Here is a 22,004-nt window from a genome sequence, read left to right on the forward strand (position 1 = left end):
GCTGAAGTCAGATGCTTAACTGACTGAGCCACCCAGGCGCCCCTCATGGTGACGAGTTTTGGAAAGAAAATCAAGGTGAGACCACGACCTGAGCTGAACTCAAGTGTCGGAGGCTTAACCAGCTGAGCTACCCAGGCGCCCTGCTTTTTAATATCTTTAGGGTCTGTAGTGGTATCCCTTCTTTGATTCCTGGTATGGGTCATCTTTTATTCTTGGTGAACGTGGAGTTTTGTCGTTAAAAAAAAAAAATCTTTTCAAGGAACAATCTTTTGGCTTCATCTATTCTCCCTATTTGTTTTCTATTGCATTTTACTGGCTTCTGCTCTGGTATGTAGGATTCCCTTCTCAGCAGAATTTTGGGGTTTGCTGGTCCTGCCGATGTGGCGCGTGACCCCTTCCCTGCGGAGTCACATCAGTCCCCCTCCATGGGTGCCGGAGACGGTGAAGACACTCATGGGGCATGTCCAACCACCGCTCTCGGGCACACCAAGTTTGCACAGAGGCTCAGGGCGTTCACAGGTCGCCAGCCTGGAGTCCCGATCTGATGGCGCTGCTCCCCTAGGTCCCACTTTTCTGGCTGTCGTGAACCAGGAGGGTCACACCAGATGAGATGAACAGTTTGCGCAGAGCTAAGAATACAGTGCTGGGCAACGGAAGGGAGGTATTTTCAACCTCATCCGCCCACTTTGTCCACTCTGTACCCACAGCACTCTGCGGGCACCTGGGCCGCTGCTTTCCCACAGTGGGTCCCCTCTGGGTGCAGAGACTCTGCAAGGGTCTCTGGCCTGGAACGTTCCACTTTGGGCCACTCAGAAAGAAAACTTTTTTTTTTTTTAATGTTTATTTTTGGGAGAGAGAGAGAGCGCGCGCGCGCGCGCGCGCGCGAGAGAGAGAGAGAGCGCAGGGGAGGGGCAGAGAGGGAGCGAGACACGGAATGCAAAGCAGGCTCCAGGCTCAGCACAGAGCCCAACGCGGGGCTCAAACTCACGAACCCAAAGTCGGACGCTTAACCGACTGAGCCCCCCAGGAGCCCCTGGGGCACTTTTTAATTTACTGATGTCTAAAGTAAGCTCTAAGCCCACCCAACGTCGGGCTGGAACTCAAAGATCCCCAACAGCAGAGCTCGCACGTTCCACCGACAGAGTCGGCCGGTCGCCCCTCCCCGGGGGCTACTGTGTGACCCTTGCCCTGGCCTCCGAGGGGGGGGGGTCTGTGGGTGAGGGGCTCCTCGAGGGCTCTGCCCGCGGCACAGCCGTTCCCAGGTGGCCGTTGTCGCTCTCGACCGCCGACGCCAGCCCCGAGCCCCTCAGAGGTCGACGCTGCGGGCTCCCCGCGCCCGCTTCCCGCCAACCCCCCCACCCCATGACGGGCTCCTCCGCGGGCCAATGAGCCAAGCTGTATCCACCCCCGGGGCGGGGCCGAGAGTGAACCAATCCCCGTTTGGGCGCCTGCCTGTGTCCAAACGGCCCAATCGGCAGCGCTGGTGGGGCGGGCCGCGGGGCGGGGCCTCACGGCCCAGCCAACAGGCGGGCACGTCAGCGGCGGGAGGGGCGGGCCCCCCCGGCGGGCGTGCGGCGGCGCGGCGGCGCAGGGCGGGGGCGGGAGGTAAACAAGATGGCGGCGGCGTGTCGGGCGCGGAAGGGGGAGGCGGCCCGGGGCGTCCGCGACTGAGGCGGGGAGCGGGCGGCAGCGGCGGCGGGCGCCGGCCGGCTCCGCGCCGCCTTGCATGGGCTGGGCCCCCGCGCCGCCCCGCCTGCTCCACACGTGCGGCGGCTGCGGCGGGGGCACGCGCTGTCCGGGCCCCGGCGGCCTCGGGAACCCCCGGCCCGGGCCTTCGGCCTGCGCCGCCTCAGCCGCCCGGAGCCCTGCGGGTCCCCGCGCCCCGCGCCCCGCGGCCGACGGCGTTCTCGGCGGAGAGCGAGCGCGGGCTGCCGTTTGGGGCGGGGGACGGCCGCTCCGGGGTCCCAGGCCGGTGTGGGGGCGCCCCGGCGGCGGCCGGCTCCGACGGAAGTTGCTCCCCGCGGCGGGAGGGCCCCGGGCAGCCCCCGGCCCCCCGACGCGCGCTCGGGGCTGGCGGGGGCGGACCTCGGTGCCCCCCGCGCCTTCCGGACAGGCACCTGCCGCAACCGCGGGCCCCCGGGACGGCGGGCCCCGCCGGGAGCCGCCCCCAGCAGCGCGCCCGGCCCCCAGCGAAGCTCGGCTGCCCAGCCTGGGGCCCTGGGGCCGGCCGGCCGCCGCGGGGCCCTCTCTGGGCGCGCGCCACGACCCGCTGGTAATGCCCGTCCCGGAGAAGACTTGGTTTGGCTGCAGCGGTGTTTGTCCGAGGGTCTAAAGTCCCTGGAGGATGACCTAGCACTTGCAAGCCCCACCGGCCTCCTGAGGGCCCCCGTGGACGCGCCGGCCCGACCCGAAGCTGCGAGGCGGGCAGGCACCCAGACTTGCGACCCTCCGCACCCTCGGGTGCCCGGGTTCTGGGCCAGGCGCGCCTCTTGAACTCACGACGAGTACAATCGTTTCTTTTCGAAGAAGGATTTCCCTTTTTGTTTTTGTTTTTGTTTTTGTTTTTTGCGTTTTTTGTTGATTTTTGTTTTTTGCGTTTTTTTTTTCCTTGGAGAAGGGAACTTTAGGGGGACAAAAGGAAGAACCGCTCTTCGGGGGGAATAGATAAGGAAGATAAAGGGACCGCCCGAGAGAGTCCAGGATGGATGTGGCCGACCCGCAGCAGCTGGGCATGTTTACAGAGGGGGAGCTGATGTCCGTGGGGATGGACACGTTCATCCACCGCATCGACTCCACGGAGGTCATCTACCAGCCACGTCGCAAGCGGGCCAAGCTCATCGGCAAGTACTTGATGGGGGACCTGCTGGGGGAGGGGTCCTACGGCAAGGTGAAGGAGGTGCTGGACTCGGAGACGCTCTGCCGGAGAGCCGTCAAAATCCTCAAGAAGAAGAAGTTGCGAAGGATCCCCAATGGGGAGGCCAACGTGAAGAAGTAAGTGTGGGCTTCCTGGGTCAGCGAGCGGCCAGCCAGCGAGGGTGGTCACCTCCCGTCCTTCCCTTTCTCCTTTCCTTCCTCCTCCCTTCCTTCCTGTCCCCTCAGCTCCCGTGTCCTCCTTGACAGGGAAGGTGTCGGTGGAAAGCTGCTTTGTTACTTTCACGAAGTCAGGCCGGCTTGTTGTAGCCGGGTGTCCCGTTTCTCAGGATGCGGTGTCAGAGCCTTTTTCGGAGGGGGGCGCGCCTCCCCCCCGCCCCCAGCTGTCCAAAGAATTTAGGTGCCCAGTGGAACCAGCCAGTGTTTATTTGGCCCTGAGACGCCGTGTTCCTGAACGGCCCTGGCCGCCACCAGCAGGTTTTCTGCGCAGCGTGCAGCTGTTACTAGGGCCGGGCGAAATGCGATTTGTTTATCCTGTTGGAGGGGAGCCCTGCGGTTGCCAAAAATAATTGTTTGCACTGGCTTATCGGTCAGCAGGGGGTAACTTAGCCCTTTCTTGCTCATTTGGGATGTGACACTAGATGCATCCGTGACTACAAGCCCAGGTGACTCCCTGGGAGAGGAATCAGCCCAGGCCCTGGCAAACTTTTTATCCAGACTTCCCCGGGCGCCTGTCCGCTCTTGGGCTTTGCAGAGGTCTCGGAGTCTGCGTGCAGGAGGCTCCCCACAGATGGCGGGAGCCGTGTCTCCATCCCTCTTGCCGGTTTCAGGAGGAGGTGCCCCTCTTGTCGGCTGCCAGCCCCTGGGACCCCACCCTGCCTGGGCTCGTGCTCCTCCCAGCCTCCGGTTTCCAAGAAGGGGTTTATCTAACGGGCCAGGTGGCAGGACTGACTGACGACCTTGGACGTCCCGGTGTCGGCCCTCCCGCCAGGCCCATCCTGGAAAGTGCTGCTCCTCTGTCCGCTTTCACCTCCCCCCTCCTGGCCCAGCCTGCTCTCACGCAGAAGCTGAGCTGTGTTCACTTGCCCCGGGCCGGCCCAGGTCTGGGTGTGGTGAAATTGTGGATGGGCTGAGGACAGAGACCGGACTGGCTCCTGTGTTGGTGCCCGGCCTCTGGACAGTGTGGTCCAGAGGCAGGGCGGGCTGTATTTCGATGAGGCCTTCTTTTGGTCTTCATGCCCCGGCCTGTGGACGTGCAGAAGGGATGGCCGGATGCCCTAGTTCTCTGTGCCAGTCTCTTACCTGTGACGTGCGGTTGGACAGGGGCCACCTGCATGCGGGGAGAGACTGAGAGACTGAGGCGGGGGGGGGGGGGGGCCCACCGGCACCCTCCTGAGGTCCAAGCGACCCCTCACCCCTGAGTCAGGAATCCCCATTCAACGGCTGCCTTCTAGGTGTTCTCTCGTTAAGCCAGAAACACCTAGGGGTTGCGTGGCCTCAGCCTGCCGGCACTCCTGCGGGGTGTGTGGCTGCACTCGAGCTCCTGCTTCTTGGATCCCACTCCTGGCACAGCCCCTCTCCCCACGTCCAGGGTCCATCTCTGTCCCACTGGCTCCTCTCCTCATCCCCTGATGTGTCTGGGGAACAGGGCCCGCCCGTGGCTGAGCGCTCCTGCTTGGAGGCGGCACGGGTCCACGGAGCATCCCTGGGGCTGGCCGCTGGACTCCGTGCCGCCGTGGCCCCCCGGCCTCTTGGGAACAGCACCCTCAGGTTCCCAGAGTCCCTCTCAAGGGCCTGGGCTGCGTTCTGGCACCAACTGATCCGTGGCGAGGGTCCCCCACGCCCACTCTGCTGACTGTCCTGGGGCTCCTGGTGGCAGCAGGACTCCGCGGACCCCTGCTGGGACACAGGGGTGGTGCTGCGGTGGGCGAGTGCCCGCTCTGCTGAGGCACGGCGCAGGTGTCGTAGAGACACTTGTCCGCCAGACGCGGTGTGAGTCCTGACGAATGCACACACCCAAGGTCAAGTTAGAGGGCGTTCCACCACCTCCGAGAGCTCCCTTGTACTTGTGGGAGACACGAACGACCAGAACCTGTTGGGGGGGTGGGGTTTGCTGAGCCCGGCGTCCCAGTCTCCGCACTCCTGAATGGCCAGTCAGGGCCCCAAGAGCTCGTGGAGGCACGTGAGCGTGCCGTGTTGGGGCTGCAAGGGGCTCGGTCCCGCAGCGTCCCTGAGAAGAACCTGAGGGGAAACCGAGGCCGGGGAGGTGGAGTGGCTCGGGGTCCCCAGCTGGCTTGGCCGTTCGCATAAGGTGTCCCAGCTGTGGGGCCCTGTGCCAGTGCCCGTTTCGTCAGCCCAGGGCCCGGCTCTCAGGGGAAGGAAAGGGGTGTCCTCGCATGGGGAAGTCTGTACTCCTTGGCCGGCCATGCTGCCAGCCGGCTGCGGGGGAAAAAAGGCTCCTTTGTCTTTGAGAGGCTTAATAAACCCCACTAGCTCTTCTCCGAGTGAAGTGTCCGGAGCCGTCCAGACAAGCCTCTGGAGTCCCAGTGTGGATCAGAAGCCTTTTGCCTAAAGAATGATGCCTGTGGTAAGGGTGGTGGGGGTGGCCCAGGGTGGCCCTCCCGTCATGTGGCTTCCTCCCAGGAAGACCGCCTGGGGTCTGCACTTGCTCCTCTCTGCTTCTTGCTTCTAGAAACTAGCAGGTTCTTTGTATAGAGTGAGAAAGTTTCAGAAAGCATCAAGTAGGAAAGAGTCATTTGTGATCTCATCAAGTCTTTTTTTGTGTTTTTTTCTTTAAACCCGTTCGAGCACTTGTTATATACCCTGATCGTTTTTAGGAAGAAAGTGGTATTGTTTTTCCAACGGGCAGTAAATCACGTGGATGGAACCTGTAAAAGCTGGGAAGAGGGCATTTGGTGGGGTCTCCCTCTCTCCCGCTTCTCCGGGGGCAGCCGGCGAGATCTGGCGTGTGTCCTGCCAGTGGGGTTTTGTGCAGGTGTAGACAAGGCTGCTCACGCTTCCCGTTTTGACACGGTTGTCTCCTGGGCTGCGCACCGCTGTGCGTCCGTGCTGGAGCCGCGGGAAGGCAGCTGCGGGCGGCAGGTGCGCGGCCGACTGGCTGTGCCCACGACCACGACAGACGCTGCAACTCACTTTCCGGAGAGTCGCATGCGCCACAAAATGTTCTTTGTGGGCTTTTTTCCATCAGATGTTTGGGATCATAAAATTCACTTGCTGCTTACCGGCATACAAAGTCAGCGTATAAAGTCACGGGGTGGTCACTCTGCCCCTCAGGCCGTGGCTCTCGGACCCCTGCCAGTCGTCGGGCCTCCACTACGCGTCTCGGTGGCGGTCTTGTTGGGGCGGCAGGGCTCCGTGGCCGGGTCTGACCCACCTTGTGCTGGTGGCTCTGTTTGCTACGTTGGCGAGTTACTTCTTGCCACGTGCCGTGGTAAGCGCAAGGGTGCTGGAAGGGCACGTCACCACAAGTGGGGTCTTGGGGTCGAAGGGAGCGTGTGTGCCTCTGACAAGCTGTGTCCCGACTGCCGGTCCCCCAGCCTCCGCAGCCAGTCTCATCCAGCCAGCTGCTGTATCCCGAGTGAGCCCCAGGAGCAGCGGGTCCTCGGCACGGGGGCGGCTGCTCTGTACGCAGGCAGGCGCCGGCTTCCAGGCTGGGCCGCCTCGCGGTGATTGGCAGATAGTTGGATCTGGGTGGTGAATGGTTGGGATTGTAGTGTGTCCAGGATCAGAGCCCTGGACTTTGTCGGCTCCTGCTCTTGTCCCAGGTGGCCTCGACAAGGTCCCAGCGTCTGCTGGGGTGCCCCGCCCCGTGTCGGGAAGGGTTCCACTTTAACCCCGGGCTGGCTGGCTGCCAGAGGTGGCCTCGGGAGGGCGCGGTCCGTCCACTGCAACTCACAGGGACCGTCCTGGCGTCCTCCCTGGATGTCCGCTCCCTCCCTGGTGCGGGGCTCATTCTGAAATGTGGGAGCTTGGGGCAGTAGGTCGTGAGCCAGGCCTCACAGCGTACGGGACGCTGGCAGAGCCGCCCTCTATTCTGGGCCCACCATGCGGCTGGACTGCAGTTTATTCGAACAGCTTTATTGACACGGAACTCACATACCGACATTGGTGGCGATAAGGTGTGATTCGGTGGCATTGAATACTTACACGGATTGTGCAACCCTCAACGCTGCGTGGCTGGGGGAATGGTCCGCCTCCCCGAAAGCAACCCGGTCCCCATCAGCCATCTTCCTCCCCTCCTCCAGCCCCCACGAGCCCCTTCCTGTCCGTGGATGAGCCTGCTCTGAACGTTTCACACACGTGGACTCACGCCCCGTGTGGCCTCTTGTGTCGGGTTCCCTCCCTGAGCGTCGTGTGTTCGGGGTCCGTCCGCGAGGCGGCGGGTGTGAGCGCCTCTCGCTCCTGCTCGCAGCTGAGGGACGTGCACGTGTACAGATCGACCGCGTCATGTTTGTCCACTCACCTGCCAGTGGGGTGTTCAGGTCGTGTCCACTTGACGCCTCCTGTGAGTCATGCTGTTGGGGACGTGTGTGTACCGTCCTACGAGCAACTTCCCCTTGTTTCAGTCTCCCTCCTGGGACAGCGTTCAGAAGCATCAACAGCGGGGCTGAGAGGTGACGGGATCTTGCTCAGTGTCCCTCTGCCAGTGCTGCCGTGGCCCCTGGTCTGCCCCTCGGAGCCCAGCGGACCCCTCCTCATCTGACGGGGAGTGACGCGCGGGCCTCGCTCGGGGATGCATGGAGCCGGTGCTTCTCAGGGCAGTGGGCCTGTTGGTCACTGTGTGTTTTGTTTGGGGCCGACGTGACCGTGAAGGCAGTGACTCTCCATTTCTCTGTAAGCTTGAATGGCTTTATGACCCTCATTCGGTTTTTCCTCCAGTTAATCGACAAGTCGGCTAAGCAGTCCACTTGGGTTGGGCAGCAACCCTGGGCAGGTCCCAGGCAGCAGCGGTGGTGGGGGGGGGGGGGTTGTGACCACAGGCACTGAGACCGGCGGGGGGGGGGGGGGTTGCGGAAGGCACCACTTCCTCTGCCTCCACTTCCTGCATCCGGGCTGAGCTCCTCGCCTTTCCTTTTTCTTTACACATTGTTTTTCCTTGTGTTTAGACCCACAATGTAACCTGTAGGGGACACGGAAAGTACAGAGGTGATAGGAACCCCCAGGACGCTCGGGGGTCCCTGGGCAGATGGCTTGGCGTGCCCTCCTCCTGCACTCTCTGTCCTGGAGCTCTGGCCGCTGCCAGCTGTGTTCGGGGACTGCCCCTTCTGTTCGGGGACTGCCTGACATTGTGTCCGTCCTTTCCTGGTAGAGATAAGGTGACTGACTCGAGTGCTCACTCACGGTGCTTTGATCCCAGTGAACCAAACAAACAAGTGGACGGCCCAGCATGCCCACGGTGGATCCGCCTGTTTATGTCAGAGTGTGGACTTTTATTTTTAAGGACAAACTTTTTGGACGTCGGAGTAGGACTGTTGAGCTGTTTCACTGCAGAGGCAAGGGTGCTGCCCTCTGGTTTGGTTCAGAGCTGGTGCTGTGACCATCTTGTAGAGGATGGACATTGGGTGGTGGTTTCATCCTGATGGCAGTGGGTGGAGGGGGAGGCACGCGAGGACAATGCAGAGCGGGGGGCTCGCCTTCCTATCAGTGAGGACCCGGGGTGGGCTTTCCCGGGGCCCCTTGACTCTCAGTGTGGGATTAGAAGTGCGGTCCCAGGCTCCGTCCCCCTGCCTCTGCGTGGAGCTCTGCTGTAGATGCTGCGGTCCTGCTGCCCCACATCCCCTCCAGGCGGCCGCCATTTGGCTGGATGAAGGAAAGGCCTCCTGGTCTCAACACATGGGTTTTATTTTTATTTTATTTATTTTCAAGTAGGCGCCACACCCAACACGGGGCTCAAACTCACAACCTTGAGATCAAGGGTCACACACTCCACCGGCCGATCCAGCCAGGTGCCCCATTAACACATGCATTTTAGTTACGTTGCAGGTACCTGAAGCGATCTCTTTGGATGAAGAGGGCCCTGAGGAAGTTTCCAGGGCCAAGAGGGTGGCATGGACAGGTCGAGGAAGCATTTCACTCACCAGGCTGTAGTGAAGGCAGCTGACCGGAGATATCCCGATGTGTTGGAGAATTCCATTCCGGTGCTGTGGTCTGTGCTGATTGTTCCCAGTCCTGTGTGCGGTCCCGGGAAGCGAGAGCTTGGAGGAGTCGGGGTCTGTCTCTGGGGCTGACCCCGTCGGTCCCCACCGGGCATGCAGGGCTTGCTAATAACTTCGCTCCCGCCGTGCACGGATGCCCTTCTCCTCTGGGGCTGTCTCACTCCTGCCCCTTTTGCTAAATCCACCTGGGCTGCCGACCCCTTGACAGGAGTCCAGGCAGCACCTGGCGGTGACCCCAGAGGGGTCTGCTGGTGTGTGTCCTGCCAGTGGGGTTTTGTGCAGGTGTAGACAAGACTGCACATCCTTCCCGTTTTGGCACGGTTGTCTCCCGGGCCGCGCACCGCTGTGCTGATGGCTGGGGGCTGATGGTCGGCCGCCCCCCCATAAATGGGTATTTGCTGCCACCCTGCGCCTGTTGGGTAGAAATGGAGGGTGATGGGCCAGTGGGCGGAGAGTCCCTCTGGACACACGGAGCAGGGCTGGGGCAGGCAGGGGAGTGGGATGGTTTGAGGGGGGAGGGGGTGGAGGAAGGGCTGAGGGAGGGAGATGAGGCCTGAGTTCCAGGGGATGCCCTGTGCTGGCCCAGAGGGGCTCAGAGGCGAGGATAGGGGTGGTCTGAGGTTCCGCTCCTGCTCGTCACGGACCTTGATCCTTTACAGCAGGGCACCGTCCCTCACCTGACACCGCCCACCCCCAGAGGACAGTGGGCCCTGTCTGGGGACGTCTGTGGCTGTCAGGAGTGGCGGGGGGGGGGGGGGGGAGGCGGGGATACTACTGAACTAGGGCCCAGGATGCCCCCACTCGAGAGCGACCTGCCCAGAATGTTAGAAGTGCCAAGGGGGAGACACCCTGCGTTAATTATTTGGGGGGATAAAAAGGGATTCTGATCTCTGCTCATGAGGGACGGCAGAGTAAGTCCCCAGGGCTCAGAGGGTACAAGCAGGTCCGCCCCGGCTTCTGCTTGTCACCCCCTCTCCCTCCCACTCAGTGTGTGTATTTCTATATGTGCAGCATCCCTGGGCCTCAGTAGTCAGACGGATAGGGATACTGTGGAAAAACAGAAAAACGAGGGTAGAAATCTCCTGGAGCCCAGAACTCTGCGGGGGGTGGAGGGGTGGGGGGGTGGGGACGTGGGGACAGGGTTTGGTCGGTGAGTTTGTGGGGGAAGTGCCTGCAAGCCTGTGCTTTGTTCTGTGAGGCGATGGCCTCTGGGTCTGGGGTCTCCGGTCTGGGGTGCGGGGCTGTGCACACACGCCGAGTCCAGGGCCCTGGGTGGTTCCAGGCATCACACCGCAGAGGACCTGCCCTGGGGAGGGGGGGGGTTGTCAGGAGAGGCCCCCTGGAGGTGTTGGCGGGGCCTGGGTCTGTGAGGACGGTGGGCTCTCCAGCCCATGCCTGAGCTTTCTGCCGAGGACTTCCTAGACTTTCCGTACGGTTTGATGGCATTTAATGTATTCGTGGGGATGGGCACCCACCACGCGCTTATCTAGTTCGTCATCCCTAGAGCAACCCTAAAGCAACCGAAAGGTCCCCATCAGCAGTCAACTCCCCCTCCCCAGCCCCTCCCCCAGCCCCCGGCCCCCACGAGCCCCCCTCCTGTCCACGGACGGGCCCGTTCTGGACCTTTCACACACGTGGACTCACACCCCGCGTGGCCTCTCGTGTCGGGTTCCCTCCCTGAGCGTCGTGTGTCCGGGGTCCGTCCTGGGGGCGGCGGGGGTGGGCGCCTCGCTCCTGCTCGCGGCTGAGCGATGTGCGCGTGCGCGGTGGATGCTCCTGGGGGCGTGCGCGTGCGCGGTGGGCACAGTCGTCTGTGGACATACGCGTGTGTGGTGGGCACTGGGGTGGTTCCAGCTTGGAGGTTTGTGTGGCCGGCGCTGCCCTGGCCAGGCAGGTGCAGCCTTCTGTGTGGACGTGTTTTCAGTTCTCGCGGGCACGGCACGCACCTGGAGTGGCACCGTGGGTTCGGCTGCTGGCCGGCGGCCTCCCGAGGGGCTGCCGACCGCTCCCCCTGTACCTGCCAGCTGTGAGGGCCCCTCCCCTGTTCAGACCCCGGAGAGGTGAGGCGTCGGGGGGCCGTCCGCAGAGCGGGCAGCACTGGGCACGGGCTGGGGGCGTGCGTGGCGCCGGGTGGGCCGTGGCGTCCACTCTGGTGGGGCCTGTGCCCGGACGGGAGCCGTGGAGGTCTCCTGGGCTCTCTGCCCTTCCCCAGGGGCTGCGGGGCGCCAGGGAGAGCGAGGGGGCCTTGCGGGCACGTTCCAGCCGTGGCGCACCGCCTGGGGCTTCGTCCCCACCAAGAGGCGCGGAAGGGATGCGGGGCGGCGGGGACAGTCACAGCCTGGCCTTGCCGTGTAACCGAGCCCCGGCTCCTGCACGTGGTGGCTGCTCACTGCCGCCTCAGAGCCTGCGGCCCCTGCACCCCTGCACCCCCGCACGGCGCCCCCAGGGCAAGCGCTCTCCTTCCCGAGCGAGCGGAGCGGGGAGCAGGGTGTTCTGAGCCGTTCTCGCTGGCGGCTCCGCTGACGCCTCTGTTTTGTGTCTTCAGGGAAATCCAACTTCTGAGGAGGTTGCGGCACAAAAACGTCATCCAGCTGGTGGACGTGTTGTACAATGAAGAGAAGCAAAAAATATATCCTTCTGGTAGCCCGGCCCCTCTGCGAGCGCCGGGTCAGGGCTGCAGGGTCGAGCGGAGTCGTAGGGCCTGGGGACCCCAAACCTCCCTCGGTGGCCCTGGGTGGTGAGCTGGCAAACCCCGGGGGGCTGCCGAGGCAGCACCAGCCCGAGGGCGGCCTTGTCTGGCTGGTGCCGTCTGCCAGGTCTGCAGGGTGTCTTCTGATCTTCGCTTGCGTGGGTGCTGTGCCCTCCCTTCGCCCTGTGCCCTGGGCTGGGAGTACGGGGTCCCAGGCCCCACCCCTGAGTCCGGGGGGCCACGTGGAGGGCGCTCTCCTTGGCATTCCGGCCGCACCTTGTCCTGCACGGCCCCTCTGTTTAAGGTAGGACGTGGGGTGGGGCGGGGAGTGTCACTGCAGGGGCACTTCACCGGGACGGTCCTTGGCTCTGCCCTTTTCTCTCTGGGGGCAGGCCCTGTGTCTTCCGGCTCCAGCTCTGGGGGGGGGGCTCAGGTCTAGCCAAGGGACTGATGTCTTTCCACAAAGGCGTCTGTCACTGACTTGCTGGGCACAGAGTGGTGGGCTTTCCAGCACGTAGCTCCTCTCCAGCATGGTGCACTCAGGGCCACCTCTGGGGGAGATGTGGCGGGGGCCTCGACCTTCTCTCCTGCTGGCCTGAGACACAGCCGCTTCAGGCCTGGCCTGACGGCCCCCAGGCTTCCCTCCCCTCTGCCCACCCCGCCCCTCCCTCCTGCCCTGCAAGCTTTGTCTCCTCTTGGTGTGGGGCTTCCTGTGGGGCTAGGGGTGAGGCGGGAGCCCCTCAGGGTGTTGAGAGCTTCTCGTGGGCCGGAGGACCGAGCCCAGACTAGGCGACCACAGACCTCTACAAGTTGACCCTGGGGAGGTCAGCGGAGGGGCAGAGGCGCCCTACGGGCTCTGTAATCTCTCTGGTCTTTGTCGTGGTCTCGGCGCACTACCGCTTGTCTCTGTTGATGTGGCCATCAGGCGCGGTTGCGGTCTTCTCCCCCAAACCCTTCCCGCGCGAGCGTCTGGCTGGCTGTTCCCAGGGGGCAGGCCCTGCCTGGGGTGGGGGTCCCGGTCAGCCCATGGTTTCCTTAGCCCCGCACGTATATGGTGATGGAGTACTGCGTGTGCGGCATGCAGGAGATGCTGGACAGCGTGCCCGAGAAGCGCTTCCCCGTGTGCCAGGCCCACGGGTGAGTGCTTGCCGCGGGGGCCCGTGGCTCCCCCCTCCCGTGGGGTCACCCACACTCGGGCCCGTCCCGCGTTCAGACGAGTTTTTCTGATCACCAGCGAGATGAACGCTCCAGTGTGTTTTAAAGCCCAGCTTCGGGGGCCCAGTTTGCAGCCTGCCCGGCCCAGCGGCTGTGTCTGCCGACCCTGGTGGGCTTGCTGCCTGAGACTCTGGGACCTCCTGGTCCTTGAAAGGCCGAGGACAGTGACCCGAACTGCCACGGGTCAGCTGGCCCTCCTGGGGAGTCACACCTCTCCAGCCCTGCTGCCGGCCTGTGTCGTGAGGGAACGGGAAGCTGGCAGAGTGAGCCTGGGTCCCCGGCCCCAAAGGGCCCCTTTAGGGCCATGTGGTCACGTCCAGGCAGAGTGATTGTGGGGACACAGCACGGCCCTCGGGCCGATGGGGAGTGCAGAGAAGGGCTGCCTGGAGTGGGGCGGCAGCGGGGGGCCAGGGAGCCCTCCTTGCCTTCCCCAGGTGGGACCAGGAATGGCTCAGATTGGTCAGCGTCCCTCTGGTTCCCTGCTGGGCCACCCGTCCCGTCCTTTCTGTTTGCGCGGCCCCGATGTCTCTGGTGCCGCGGGGTCACTCCCGGGGCCGAGGGGGACCCGGGGGGCAGGATCGAGGTTCCTGGTGGGGCAGGTCACAGAAGTCATGTCCCCCCAGGTACTTCTGCCAGCTGGTGGACGGCCTGGAGTACCTGCACAGCCAGGGCATTGTGCACAAGGACATCAAGCCAGGCAACCTGCTGCTCACCACGGGCGGCACCCTCAAGATCTCCGACCTGGGTGTGGCCGAGGTTGGTGCGCCTCCCTTAGCGCCCCGGGGGGCGGGAGGGGGCGCTCCCGCGGGGGCTGCTCCCTGAGGTCCACCTGGCGATGCTGCAGGCCCTGCACCCCTTTGCCGAGGACGACACGTGCCGGACGAGCCAGGGCTCCCCAGCGTTCCAGCCCCCTGAGATCGCCAACGGCCTGGACACCTTCTCTGGCTTTAAGGTGGACATCTGGTCGGCTGGGGTTACTCTGTAAGTGCCCGTGGGCCTCGGTCCCCCTGCTTCACCCCCGCCAGGGGCCCCTCCTGTGCCCACCAAGGAACCAGGCCTGTTTGGGCTTCAGGCCTCTAGAACCGCCCCTCCTAGCGTGTCCCCCAGACACCGTTCCCGGGCTGTGCCGGGTGGCCAGAGTGCCAGAGAAACCGTGGTGCCGAGATGAGAAGCCCCCTGTGGGTAGGAGCAGAGGGGGCCGCTCCCCGCCTTGTGGGGTCCTCGGGATTAGCCGTGTGGGGGTGCACACGGCCCGGCCTTCCTCCTCGGTCGTGAGGGCTCGTACTGGTACGTTTGCCCCGGTTCACACCCCAGGGCCACTGCTGTTGTCTCGAAGCAAGTGTTTCTGTCCTGACTCTACGCCGTCACCCCGGAGGAGTCTCAGACCGTGTCCCCCAGTTCTGCTCGTCCGTCCCTCGGGGCACATCCCCGAGCACTTCTGCGTGAGCAGCGGTCAGCGTGGTGCCTGCCGCAGAGGGCAGGCCCTGACTTTCCAGAACCTTCCCTCCTGCCTCTTGCAGGGCGGCTGCCGGCCGACATGGGTGTTTCATTTCGTTTTATTTTTGTTTTTTAAGTATTTATCTGTTTTTGAGGGAGTGAGAGCAGAGGGACAGAGGGAGAGAGAGAGAGAGAGAGAGGGAAAGAGCGAGTCCCAAGCAGGCCCCGCACGGTCAGTGCAAAGCCTGACACGGCGCTCAGTCCCCCGAACCGTGAGACCACGACCTGAGCCAAAATCAGGAGTGGGACCTTTAAACGACTGAGCCCCCCGGGCTCCCCTGTTTCGTTTTATTTTGTTGAGAGATCACTCCTGCGCTGTCAGAGCCACCCTTTTAAGGGGTCCAGTGCAGTGGTTTCTGGTTTTCAGAGTGGTGCTGCCGCCACCACCACCACCTATTCCAGAGCATTCCCGTCACCCAGTGTGAGGCCCTACAGGTGAGGGTGGTTTAAGGCTCCTGTGCCAGGCTGGTCCCAGGCTGGGGCTGCAGGAGAGGCCCCAACTGACCGGGCCTCTCTCCTTCCCCTTGGGGGCGAAGCTATAACATCACGACAGGCCTGTACCCATTCGAGGGGGACAACATCTACAAGTTGTTTGAGAACATCGGGAAGGGAGACTACACGATCCCGGGTGACTGCGGCCCCCCGCTCTCGGACTTGCTGAGAGGTGAGGCCCTCGGGACGGCACCTGTGGGGCTGGAGGTGTCGGGAACGGGCTGCCAGCGGGTGTTGGGGGTCCTGGGGGTTTTCTACAGACCACTGGCCTCTGGAGAGCTGGGTTTCATCTCTGCAGCCCCACGCCCCACGTGCCCGGCCTGTCCCCCACCCCACCCAAGGAATGGGCCCAGTTAGTGGAGAGTGGCTGGCAGGATCAGCTCTGGAGGCTGAGGCTGAGGCTGAGGCTGGGAGGGGCATTGCTGACTTCCTTGGGCCCTACTGCCTGCTTGGGGCCTTGGTTCCAACCCTCTTCTGGCTCCCTAGCCCCCCCCGGCTGGTTTCTTCCTGCTGCGTGTCCCAGGCTGTGCAGCAGGGGGCGCTGTGCATCCGCCGCAGGGCCCTGGCCAGGGTGGCACCTCCCCTCTGCCCTGCAAGGGGCGGGGCTGCCACAGCTGGCCTCCTGGGGTTCCTGGATGTTTGTTTTCAGGGCCCGGTGGGTGATACTCTGGCTCATCCAGAGCACCCCCTCAGGTGTGAGTGGTACCTAAGAGTTGTCACCGAGATAGCGCCTTGGGGTCTGTCTCTGCCTGTAGTCCTTAGGCGTGTAACTGACTACCCTCGGCTCGCGTTGGATGTTCAGTTTCTAGACCTCCTGTGACTTCAGTTGAAGGAGTAGATTCACGTTACTTCACGTGCTCTTGAGAGTTTCCCGATAACTGAGGCAGGCCGGCGCTTATGTTTACGTTAAGATGAAACGAGGCTGGGGCTGAGGCTGGGGCTGCAGCGGCCGAACTCCAAGCGCTGGGCAGCCTGTGCGGCGCCCCCCTCCCTCTGGGGCCCTGCCTGGACAGCCACCCCAGGACCCGCGAAGGCGAAGGCGGCTGAGCACGCAGCCCAGGGTGTTCCGGGAACGGGGGAAGCAGCTCTGCCCTGTTCCCGGTACGCACTGTGGCCCAGCCCGCCTGCTGCTCAGACCTGGCCTTCTTCCCCCACCCCATCCCCCGCCCCCAGTTCTCCCTGGAAGCTCCTGGGCACTCTGGAGGAGGGTTGTGATGTCCACCCTCCTTGTCCTCGAGTGCGCCCAGAGCATGGCCCTCTCACCTCCCCTCACCCCCCACGAGGGCTTTCTTTTCCACCGAAGGTCATTTCAGACACGGCTGAGGTGGCAGACGGCGCACTTTCTCTTGACAGGCAGCGGCTGGTTGGCGGTTTCTCTAAAGGAAGCTTCCTTTGCTTGGTCCGTTACTGCCCTTACTTTTATCAGCGCTTGAAACAGCCCCCATCGGGGAGCTTAGGTAGATGGCAGAGGGCATCAGTAGTCCGGTCCCTCACCTCCAAGGCATTTGCCCTAAGGCCGAGGTGGCCCCGGGCTCATGGTCTGCAGATGCCCCTGCACTGCAGCCAGGCCTGGAGAGTACCATCCGGGCCCTGAGGCCTGGGGTCCGACCAGGTCTCCAGATCGAATCGCTGTGCGGTTTGGAGAACAAAGTTGTCCTCCGGGTGTGTGACGTGCCGAGTTCTCAGAGCTGTTCCTCTCCCGCCCCCACCATGTGGAAGCTGCGGGCTCTGGGGTGGGACCTGCCCCCCAGCGCCAGACCCTTGGGCGAACACCCACAGCGCGTCGCCCTCTTGGCCTCCGTTCTCTCCGGCTGCCGTCTCGGGGACCGTCCGTCTGGTCCTGGCTAGCAATGCTGACCGCTAGCGTCCCCTGCCTTTTGCCGGCCGGGGGCCAGCAGAGAGTGGGCCTGCGTGCTTGACTTCCCTGAGCACACGGACAGGTTCTGCGTCGCTGCGGTGGGCCTGCCCTGCCCCCCGGCGGCTCTGGTGTCCACCTTCCTGCCGGCAGCCTCGTGGGGCCCGGGGCTGTGCGCACCCAGTGTTCGCAGTTATGGACTCTGCGTGTTGGCCCCGTTGCCCAGGCCGGCCCTACTGGTGGAGGCCAGGCCTGTGGGGGGCTGGCCGGGGGGGAGTGCCCGGAGCACCGAGCTGGGGCTCCCTTCACACATGCCCGCACCCCTTCTCCTGGGGGTGTCCTCTGGGCACAGGCTGACACGGGCTGGGGCTGGGGCCACGTCCCCAGCACTGACTCCCCACACCCTGCTGGTCTGTCAGGGATGCTGGAATACGAGCCAGCCAGGAGGTTCTCCATACAGCAGATCAGACAACACAGGTGAGTGTCCCGTGTGGGGCCGGCCGTGGTGGTGGGGGTGGGTCTGGGGGCACGGGGGGTCCGCGTGGTGGGAGTGAGTCGGGGGTTGGGGTGCAGGCGCTGTGCACGGTGAGAGAGAGTGTGGGGTGCACGTGGTGGGAGTGAGTGGGGGGCGGGGTTGGGTTATCTGGCTGCTCTCTCCCCCTGGCTTTTAGGCTGGGCCTGAGGTCGGGAGGTGCCCCGCGTTGAGGGCGGGGGAGCCCCTGCACTGTCCTGACCTGTGACTTCCACAGCTGGTTCCGGAAGAAGCACCCGCCATCAGAGGAGCCCGTGCCCATCCCGCCAAGCTCGGACTGCAAGGACCGCTGGCGAGGCATGACAGTGGTGCCCTACCTGGAGGATCTGCATGGCTGTGCGGACGACAACGGGGACGAGGACCTGTTCGATATCGAGGACGACATCATCTACACTCAGGACTTCACGGTGCCCGGTGAGTGCGGTCGCTTCGCGGCCTGGCCCAGGGGCCCCTGCCCGCGGTAGCAGGGATCACATCCCCGGAGGGGACCCTCCTGTGTTCTGGGGAGTGCAGACCGCGTCCCGCCGGGCGGTGAGAGATGGGGGAAAGCCCCTCCGACGGCCCGAGAGGGTCCAGTGGCCCTCCTGGTGCCCGGCCGCCAGCCCTGATGCGTGTCGCCTTGCTTCCCCAGGTGGCGAGGAGGCGTCTGAGGCAGGGCTTAGAGAGGAGAGAGGCACGCAGAGGAGCCAGTGTTCAGACCTTTCTGGAGAGGAAGCTGAGGCCGGGGCCGTAGAGCAGCTCGGGGCGTAGCGTAGCGCTGCTCCCCCCTCCAGTGCCGTAGAGGCCAGGCCTCGGCACCCCTGCCCCCCTCCTTAAGCCTACGCAGCTGCCCGAGCGCCCCCCCCCCCCCCGCCAGCCCCTCCCCAACCCCCTTCCACAGCGCTCACAGCTCTGTTGTGTCCTGGGGCCAGCCTGTCGGCTCCTGTCATAAAGGTTTGCCACGCTGTGCGTGCGGGGGTGATGCCGGTCTCCCTTTGTGCTGGCTCATTTGCCAGGAGTGAGGATTCTACTGTAGAAAGAATTGGCGTGTGGAGGTGGCCTGCGTGGTGGGTGGGCCCCTGGGAGACCCCACTGGGCAGTAACGCCGTGGGCCCAGCGCCGTTTTCCTGCCAGAGCCGGGGCGGGGATCATGGGTCCCACTCCTGTGGGGGGCGTGCTTGGGGTTTCTGTGACAGCCCGTCGTGGCCGGCCGCAGGGTCATCTCAGAGCCGGCGCCTGCTGGACCCTGAGTTTCTGTGGCTTTGGCTCAGCTGTTTCCCTACCGGGTCCTGGGCTCCGGGAGTCCCGGGAGGTGACGTGTACGGAGTCCTAGCTCTGGGAGCCCTGGCCTTCCGAGCTTCTGTTTCCCATGGAGAGTGAGAACAAGGCGTCCTGCCTCTCAGAGTCGCTGGGGTGTTGTGTCAGGAACTTGTGAGGGGCCCTCGCTGGCAGACAGTCTGCTGTCCCAGGAAGGCCGAGTGAGGACCCTGCCCAATCCCCAGAACCTCGCCAGACTATACTGACCGTGTATGTTGGCTCCCGTGTGCCCTTTGGCCCGTGTGAGAGGCCAGGGGCTGCCTTTGACGGGTAGGGGAGGGCGCACCCGAGGGCAGCTCTCCAGGCTTGGAGCCACATGCCTGGCCGGGCGATGTCGTCTGTGTCAGAAGTAGCACAGTCCTGCTCCAGGACCAGTGGGGTTTTCTCTGACCTCCTGTGGGTCAGCGGTGGGCTGTGCTGGGGCCAAGATCCCTCCTCGCTTCGGTCCCGGTGGGGTGCTTCCGCTCAGAGGTCTCAGCTGCTTGGTCTCGGTCTCCCCGGACCGTCCCCACTGTGGAGGTCTGCCGCCCACCCTGACAGCTGGGTGCCGGGCCTCGGGCTGGGGTGGAGTGGGTGCTTGCCAGCCGTGCCCCAGTCCCTTGAGGGCAGGGAGACCGGGTCCTGTGCCGCCTCAGCCACAGCTGCTGTGCCGGTGGCTGGGCTCCAGGTGGTCTGTGCAGAGCTGCCCCCGCACCCCCCCCCCCACGGCCCCTCCTCCATCAGAGGAGGGCTCCCGGCCCCCCCAAGGGCTTTCCTCAGCAGGAGCCTGTCAGCAGTGAGGGCCTCTGACCTAAGATGCCATGTTCCAGAAGCTGCTGTCAGGCAGTGGGACTGTTGGCCCAGAGGGGGCTCTGTGCTAGGGAAGAGGTCGGCTGGCGGCAGCCGTGGGCAGCTTTCCCCCTGTGTCGCAGGAGGGCGGACTGTGGGCAGCAGGCCGGTTCCCCATGTGCACTGAATGAGCCACTTGGGCCCTGGCAGGTTGGCCAGCTCCTATGTGCCTTCCCCCTCCCCCGCCCCCACAATTCAGGCGGGCAGCCCCAGGCCCATGGCTCCCCGGAGGCCAACAAGGGCTGGTGCCACCCAGTTGAGAGTAGGGACCGGCAGGCCCTGGGCCCTGATCTCTTCATCCCGTGCCCGGCACGGGGAGTCGAGGCTGGCGTTCGTGGGAGAGGTGCCTGTCGCACACCTGGCCTGAGCCCAGCCCCTCCCAAGCCCCGAGGGCCCAGCCTGCTGTGGCCTCTGCACGGGCGAACGGGCCGAGCCCAGGGCCCTGTGCCCCAGGTCCCCGGTCCCTTCCCCGTGTGCTGGGGTGGATGGTGAGCACTCAGCCCACCTGGTGCAGACACCCGGCTCAAACCTGAGCAGGCAGGTGAGCGTGGGCTGGGCCCCCCACCTCGGTGGGCTCCCTCTAGCCGGATGAGGGGCCCTGCGGGAGGGGCCGGGGCGGGACAGGCGGTGGAGGAGCCCGGCGGGGCAGAGGGGACCTAAGCCCAGGCAGGCGGAGACGTAGCCTGAGGGCTGGGGGGCCCTGGGGGTGTTGGTCTTGGGCCCCCATCAGCCCACACTCGCCTTCTCCCTCCTAGGACAGGTCCCAGAAGAGGAGGCTAGTCAGAACGGACAGAGCCGGGGCCCGCCCAAAGTCGTGTGCGTGAATGGCACGGAGTCGGCGCAGCTGAGCGCCAAGTCGAAGGTGGAGCGCCGGGCCAGCGCCGCCTCCAACCCCACCCGCAAGGCCTGCTCGGCCAGCAGCAAGATCCGCCGGCTGTCGGCCTGCAAGCAGCAGTGAGGGTCGCCGCCCGCAGGTAGGCCGCCTCGGGGACCTGGGGGGGATGGGACGCACCGAGGGCACCGGCCCACCACTGCTGACCGGGGCCGGTTCTGCCCTTCGCCGTTCTGTCGGTCTTCGTCCACCGCCACCAGCATCTGGGCCAGAGGTAGAGGAACTCACTTGCTCTAGGACCCTGGCCGGGGGTTCGGGGGTGGGGGGTGGCTTGGGCAGCAGCTCCTGCGAGCAGGAGGCGGGCCCCTCACAGGAGCCGCCTGTCCTGCCAGCCCCGGGTGATGCTGGACTCAGCCCAGAGGTGTATGAGGCGCCGGGTGGCCGGGTGGGAGGTTGAGACGTCTTGGGTTTGGCTCGGGCTGTCATCCTGGTGGCCGCTCGGCCTCCTCCGCTTCCTCTTCCTGCTCCTGCCTGCCCCAGTCCAAGAAGGTGTATGTGGAGGGGAATCAGGCCCCAGGGGTGCAGGAGAGCCCATCGTCTGCTCGGGGTGCAGGCGGGGTGCCCTCTCCCAGGGTGCTGCCCCCACCCCCCCTCAAGTGGCCCCGGAGTGCTTATCTGCCAGCATCAGAACCAGCCAGGCAGGCTGAAAACTGCTTCTTTGGGGAGGCCTGGCTCTCTCTGTGGAGGGTGGTGCTTAACCCCAGTGGGCAGGGAGTGAACTACAGGGTGGCCCTTCAGATCAGTGCGACCTTGCCTGGTCTCTCTGGACGCCTGACAGCTCCGTGTGACCAGGCCTCAGTTTCCCCCACCCTGTCAGCGGGCCCCAGGGTGGGCCCTGCCTCCTGAGATACAGAATGTGTTTGCCGGCCCAGGAGTGACCCATCTGTTCCCGTCTGCAGCCCGTCTCATCCAGGTGCCACGGCCCAGGTCCTCAGTCTTCCCGCCGACTGCTGGCCCACGTCTGCTGCCCAGAAAGGCCACCACCACACCCTCCTTGCCGACTGCCCCTCAGGAATCCAGGGGTCCTGGAGGGCCATGGCTGGGGGACAGCAGGGACTGGGGACTGGCCTTCCCCTCATGGCCAGTGAACACGGCCTCTCATTGACTTTGCAGCCCTGTGCCGAGCCCCCTCCCCGGGCCTCGGGAGGAGGGAGAGCGCCGGCACGCGGGCCCCGCGGGAAGCCCCTGCCATGCACTTTACGTTCAGACTACTGGTCCTCGCCCCACCCCGACTTCTTTTTACTCTGCTCCACGTTAGCGCCTCCCACACCTAGTGATGTGTTCAGACAAACCACAGCCACAGCCACAGCCGGAGCCAGTAGAAGAACAGGGCCGTCAACCAAGATGCATGCCCAGAGCCCAAGGGAGCCAGGCGGCTGCCTTGTCTTTGTTGTTTGGTTGGTTCCTTTTCCTTTTTCTAAGAAAAAATAAAGCAGGTGGATTTGAGCTGGTTGTGAAGGGTGTTTGGGAACTGTTGGGTGGTCCTCTCGTGGGCTTCACAGCCCGGGGGGCTGGCAGGTGGCCGGGTGGTGGGAACTGGGGCTCCCGAGGGGGTCTATCTTTGGCCACGCTGGACAGGAGTCCCCTCGGTGGTGACCGGTCTCCCCAAAGCTCCCCGGGGCCCTCGGCTCCCCAGTGCAGCAGCCGGGGGGCCTGATCGC

At 64.5% G+C, this 22,004-nt stretch overlaps 1 protein-coding gene across 3 annotated transcripts; it reads left to right on the plus strand.

The window, feature by feature from the left end:
• Positions 1 to 1,708: 1,708 nt before the first annotated feature.
• Positions 1,709 to 21,789, plus strand: STK11 (serine/threonine kinase 11). 3 transcript variants are annotated; one of them, XM_019815258.3, is made up of 11 exons: positions 1,709 to 2,991; positions 11,593 to 11,676; positions 12,784 to 12,873; positions 13,575 to 13,707; positions 13,796 to 13,932; positions 14,985 to 15,112; positions 17,215 to 17,272; positions 17,545 to 17,741; positions 17,959 to 18,000; positions 20,207 to 20,425; positions 21,243 to 21,789. In XM_019815258.3, the coding sequence occupies exons 1-10, from the start codon at positions 2,702 to 2,704 to the stop codon at positions 20,407 to 20,409; spliced, it is 1,362 nt and encodes a 453-aa protein (XP_019670817.1). In that variant the 5' UTR covers positions 1,709 to 2,701; the 3' UTR covers positions 20,410 to 20,425; positions 21,243 to 21,789. The 3 variants fall into 3 exon arrangements, with proteins under 3 accessions (XP_019670817.1, XP_011286530.1, XP_003981653.1); XM_003981604.5 differs by lacking the exon at positions 17,959 to 18,000 and having other exon boundaries at positions 1,931 to 2,991; XM_011288228.4 differs by lacking the exons at positions 17,959 to 18,000; positions 21,243 to 21,789 and having other exon boundaries at positions 20,212 to 20,377.
• The last annotated feature ends 215 nt before the right edge of the window (positions 21,790 to 22,004 follow it).

The sequence above is a fragment of the Felis catus genome, chromosome A2, assembly GCF_018350175.1.
Source record: "Felis catus isolate Fca126 chromosome A2, F.catus_Fca126_mat1.0, whole genome shotgun sequence".
In the NCBI taxonomy this organism is placed as follows: domain Eukaryota; kingdom Metazoa; phylum Chordata; class Mammalia; order Carnivora; family Felidae; genus Felis; species Felis catus.

What these genes read in the sequence shown, in the direction of transcription:
- STK11 (XM_019815258.3), top strand. Translation starts at nt 2,702, where the DNA reads ATGGATGTGGCCGACCCGCAGCAGCTGGGCATGTTTACAGAGGGGGAG. An exon ending in TCAGGACTTCACGGTGCCCG is followed by an intron (nt 17,742 to 17,958) that starts GTGAGTGCGGTC and finishes TTGCTTCCCCAG; the next exon opens with GTGGCGAGGAGGCGTCTGAG. An exon ending in AGGGCTTAGAGAGGAGAGAG is followed by an intron (nt 18,001 to 20,206) that starts GCACGCAGAGGA and finishes TCTCCCTCCTAG; the next exon opens with GACAGGTCCCAGAAGAGGAG.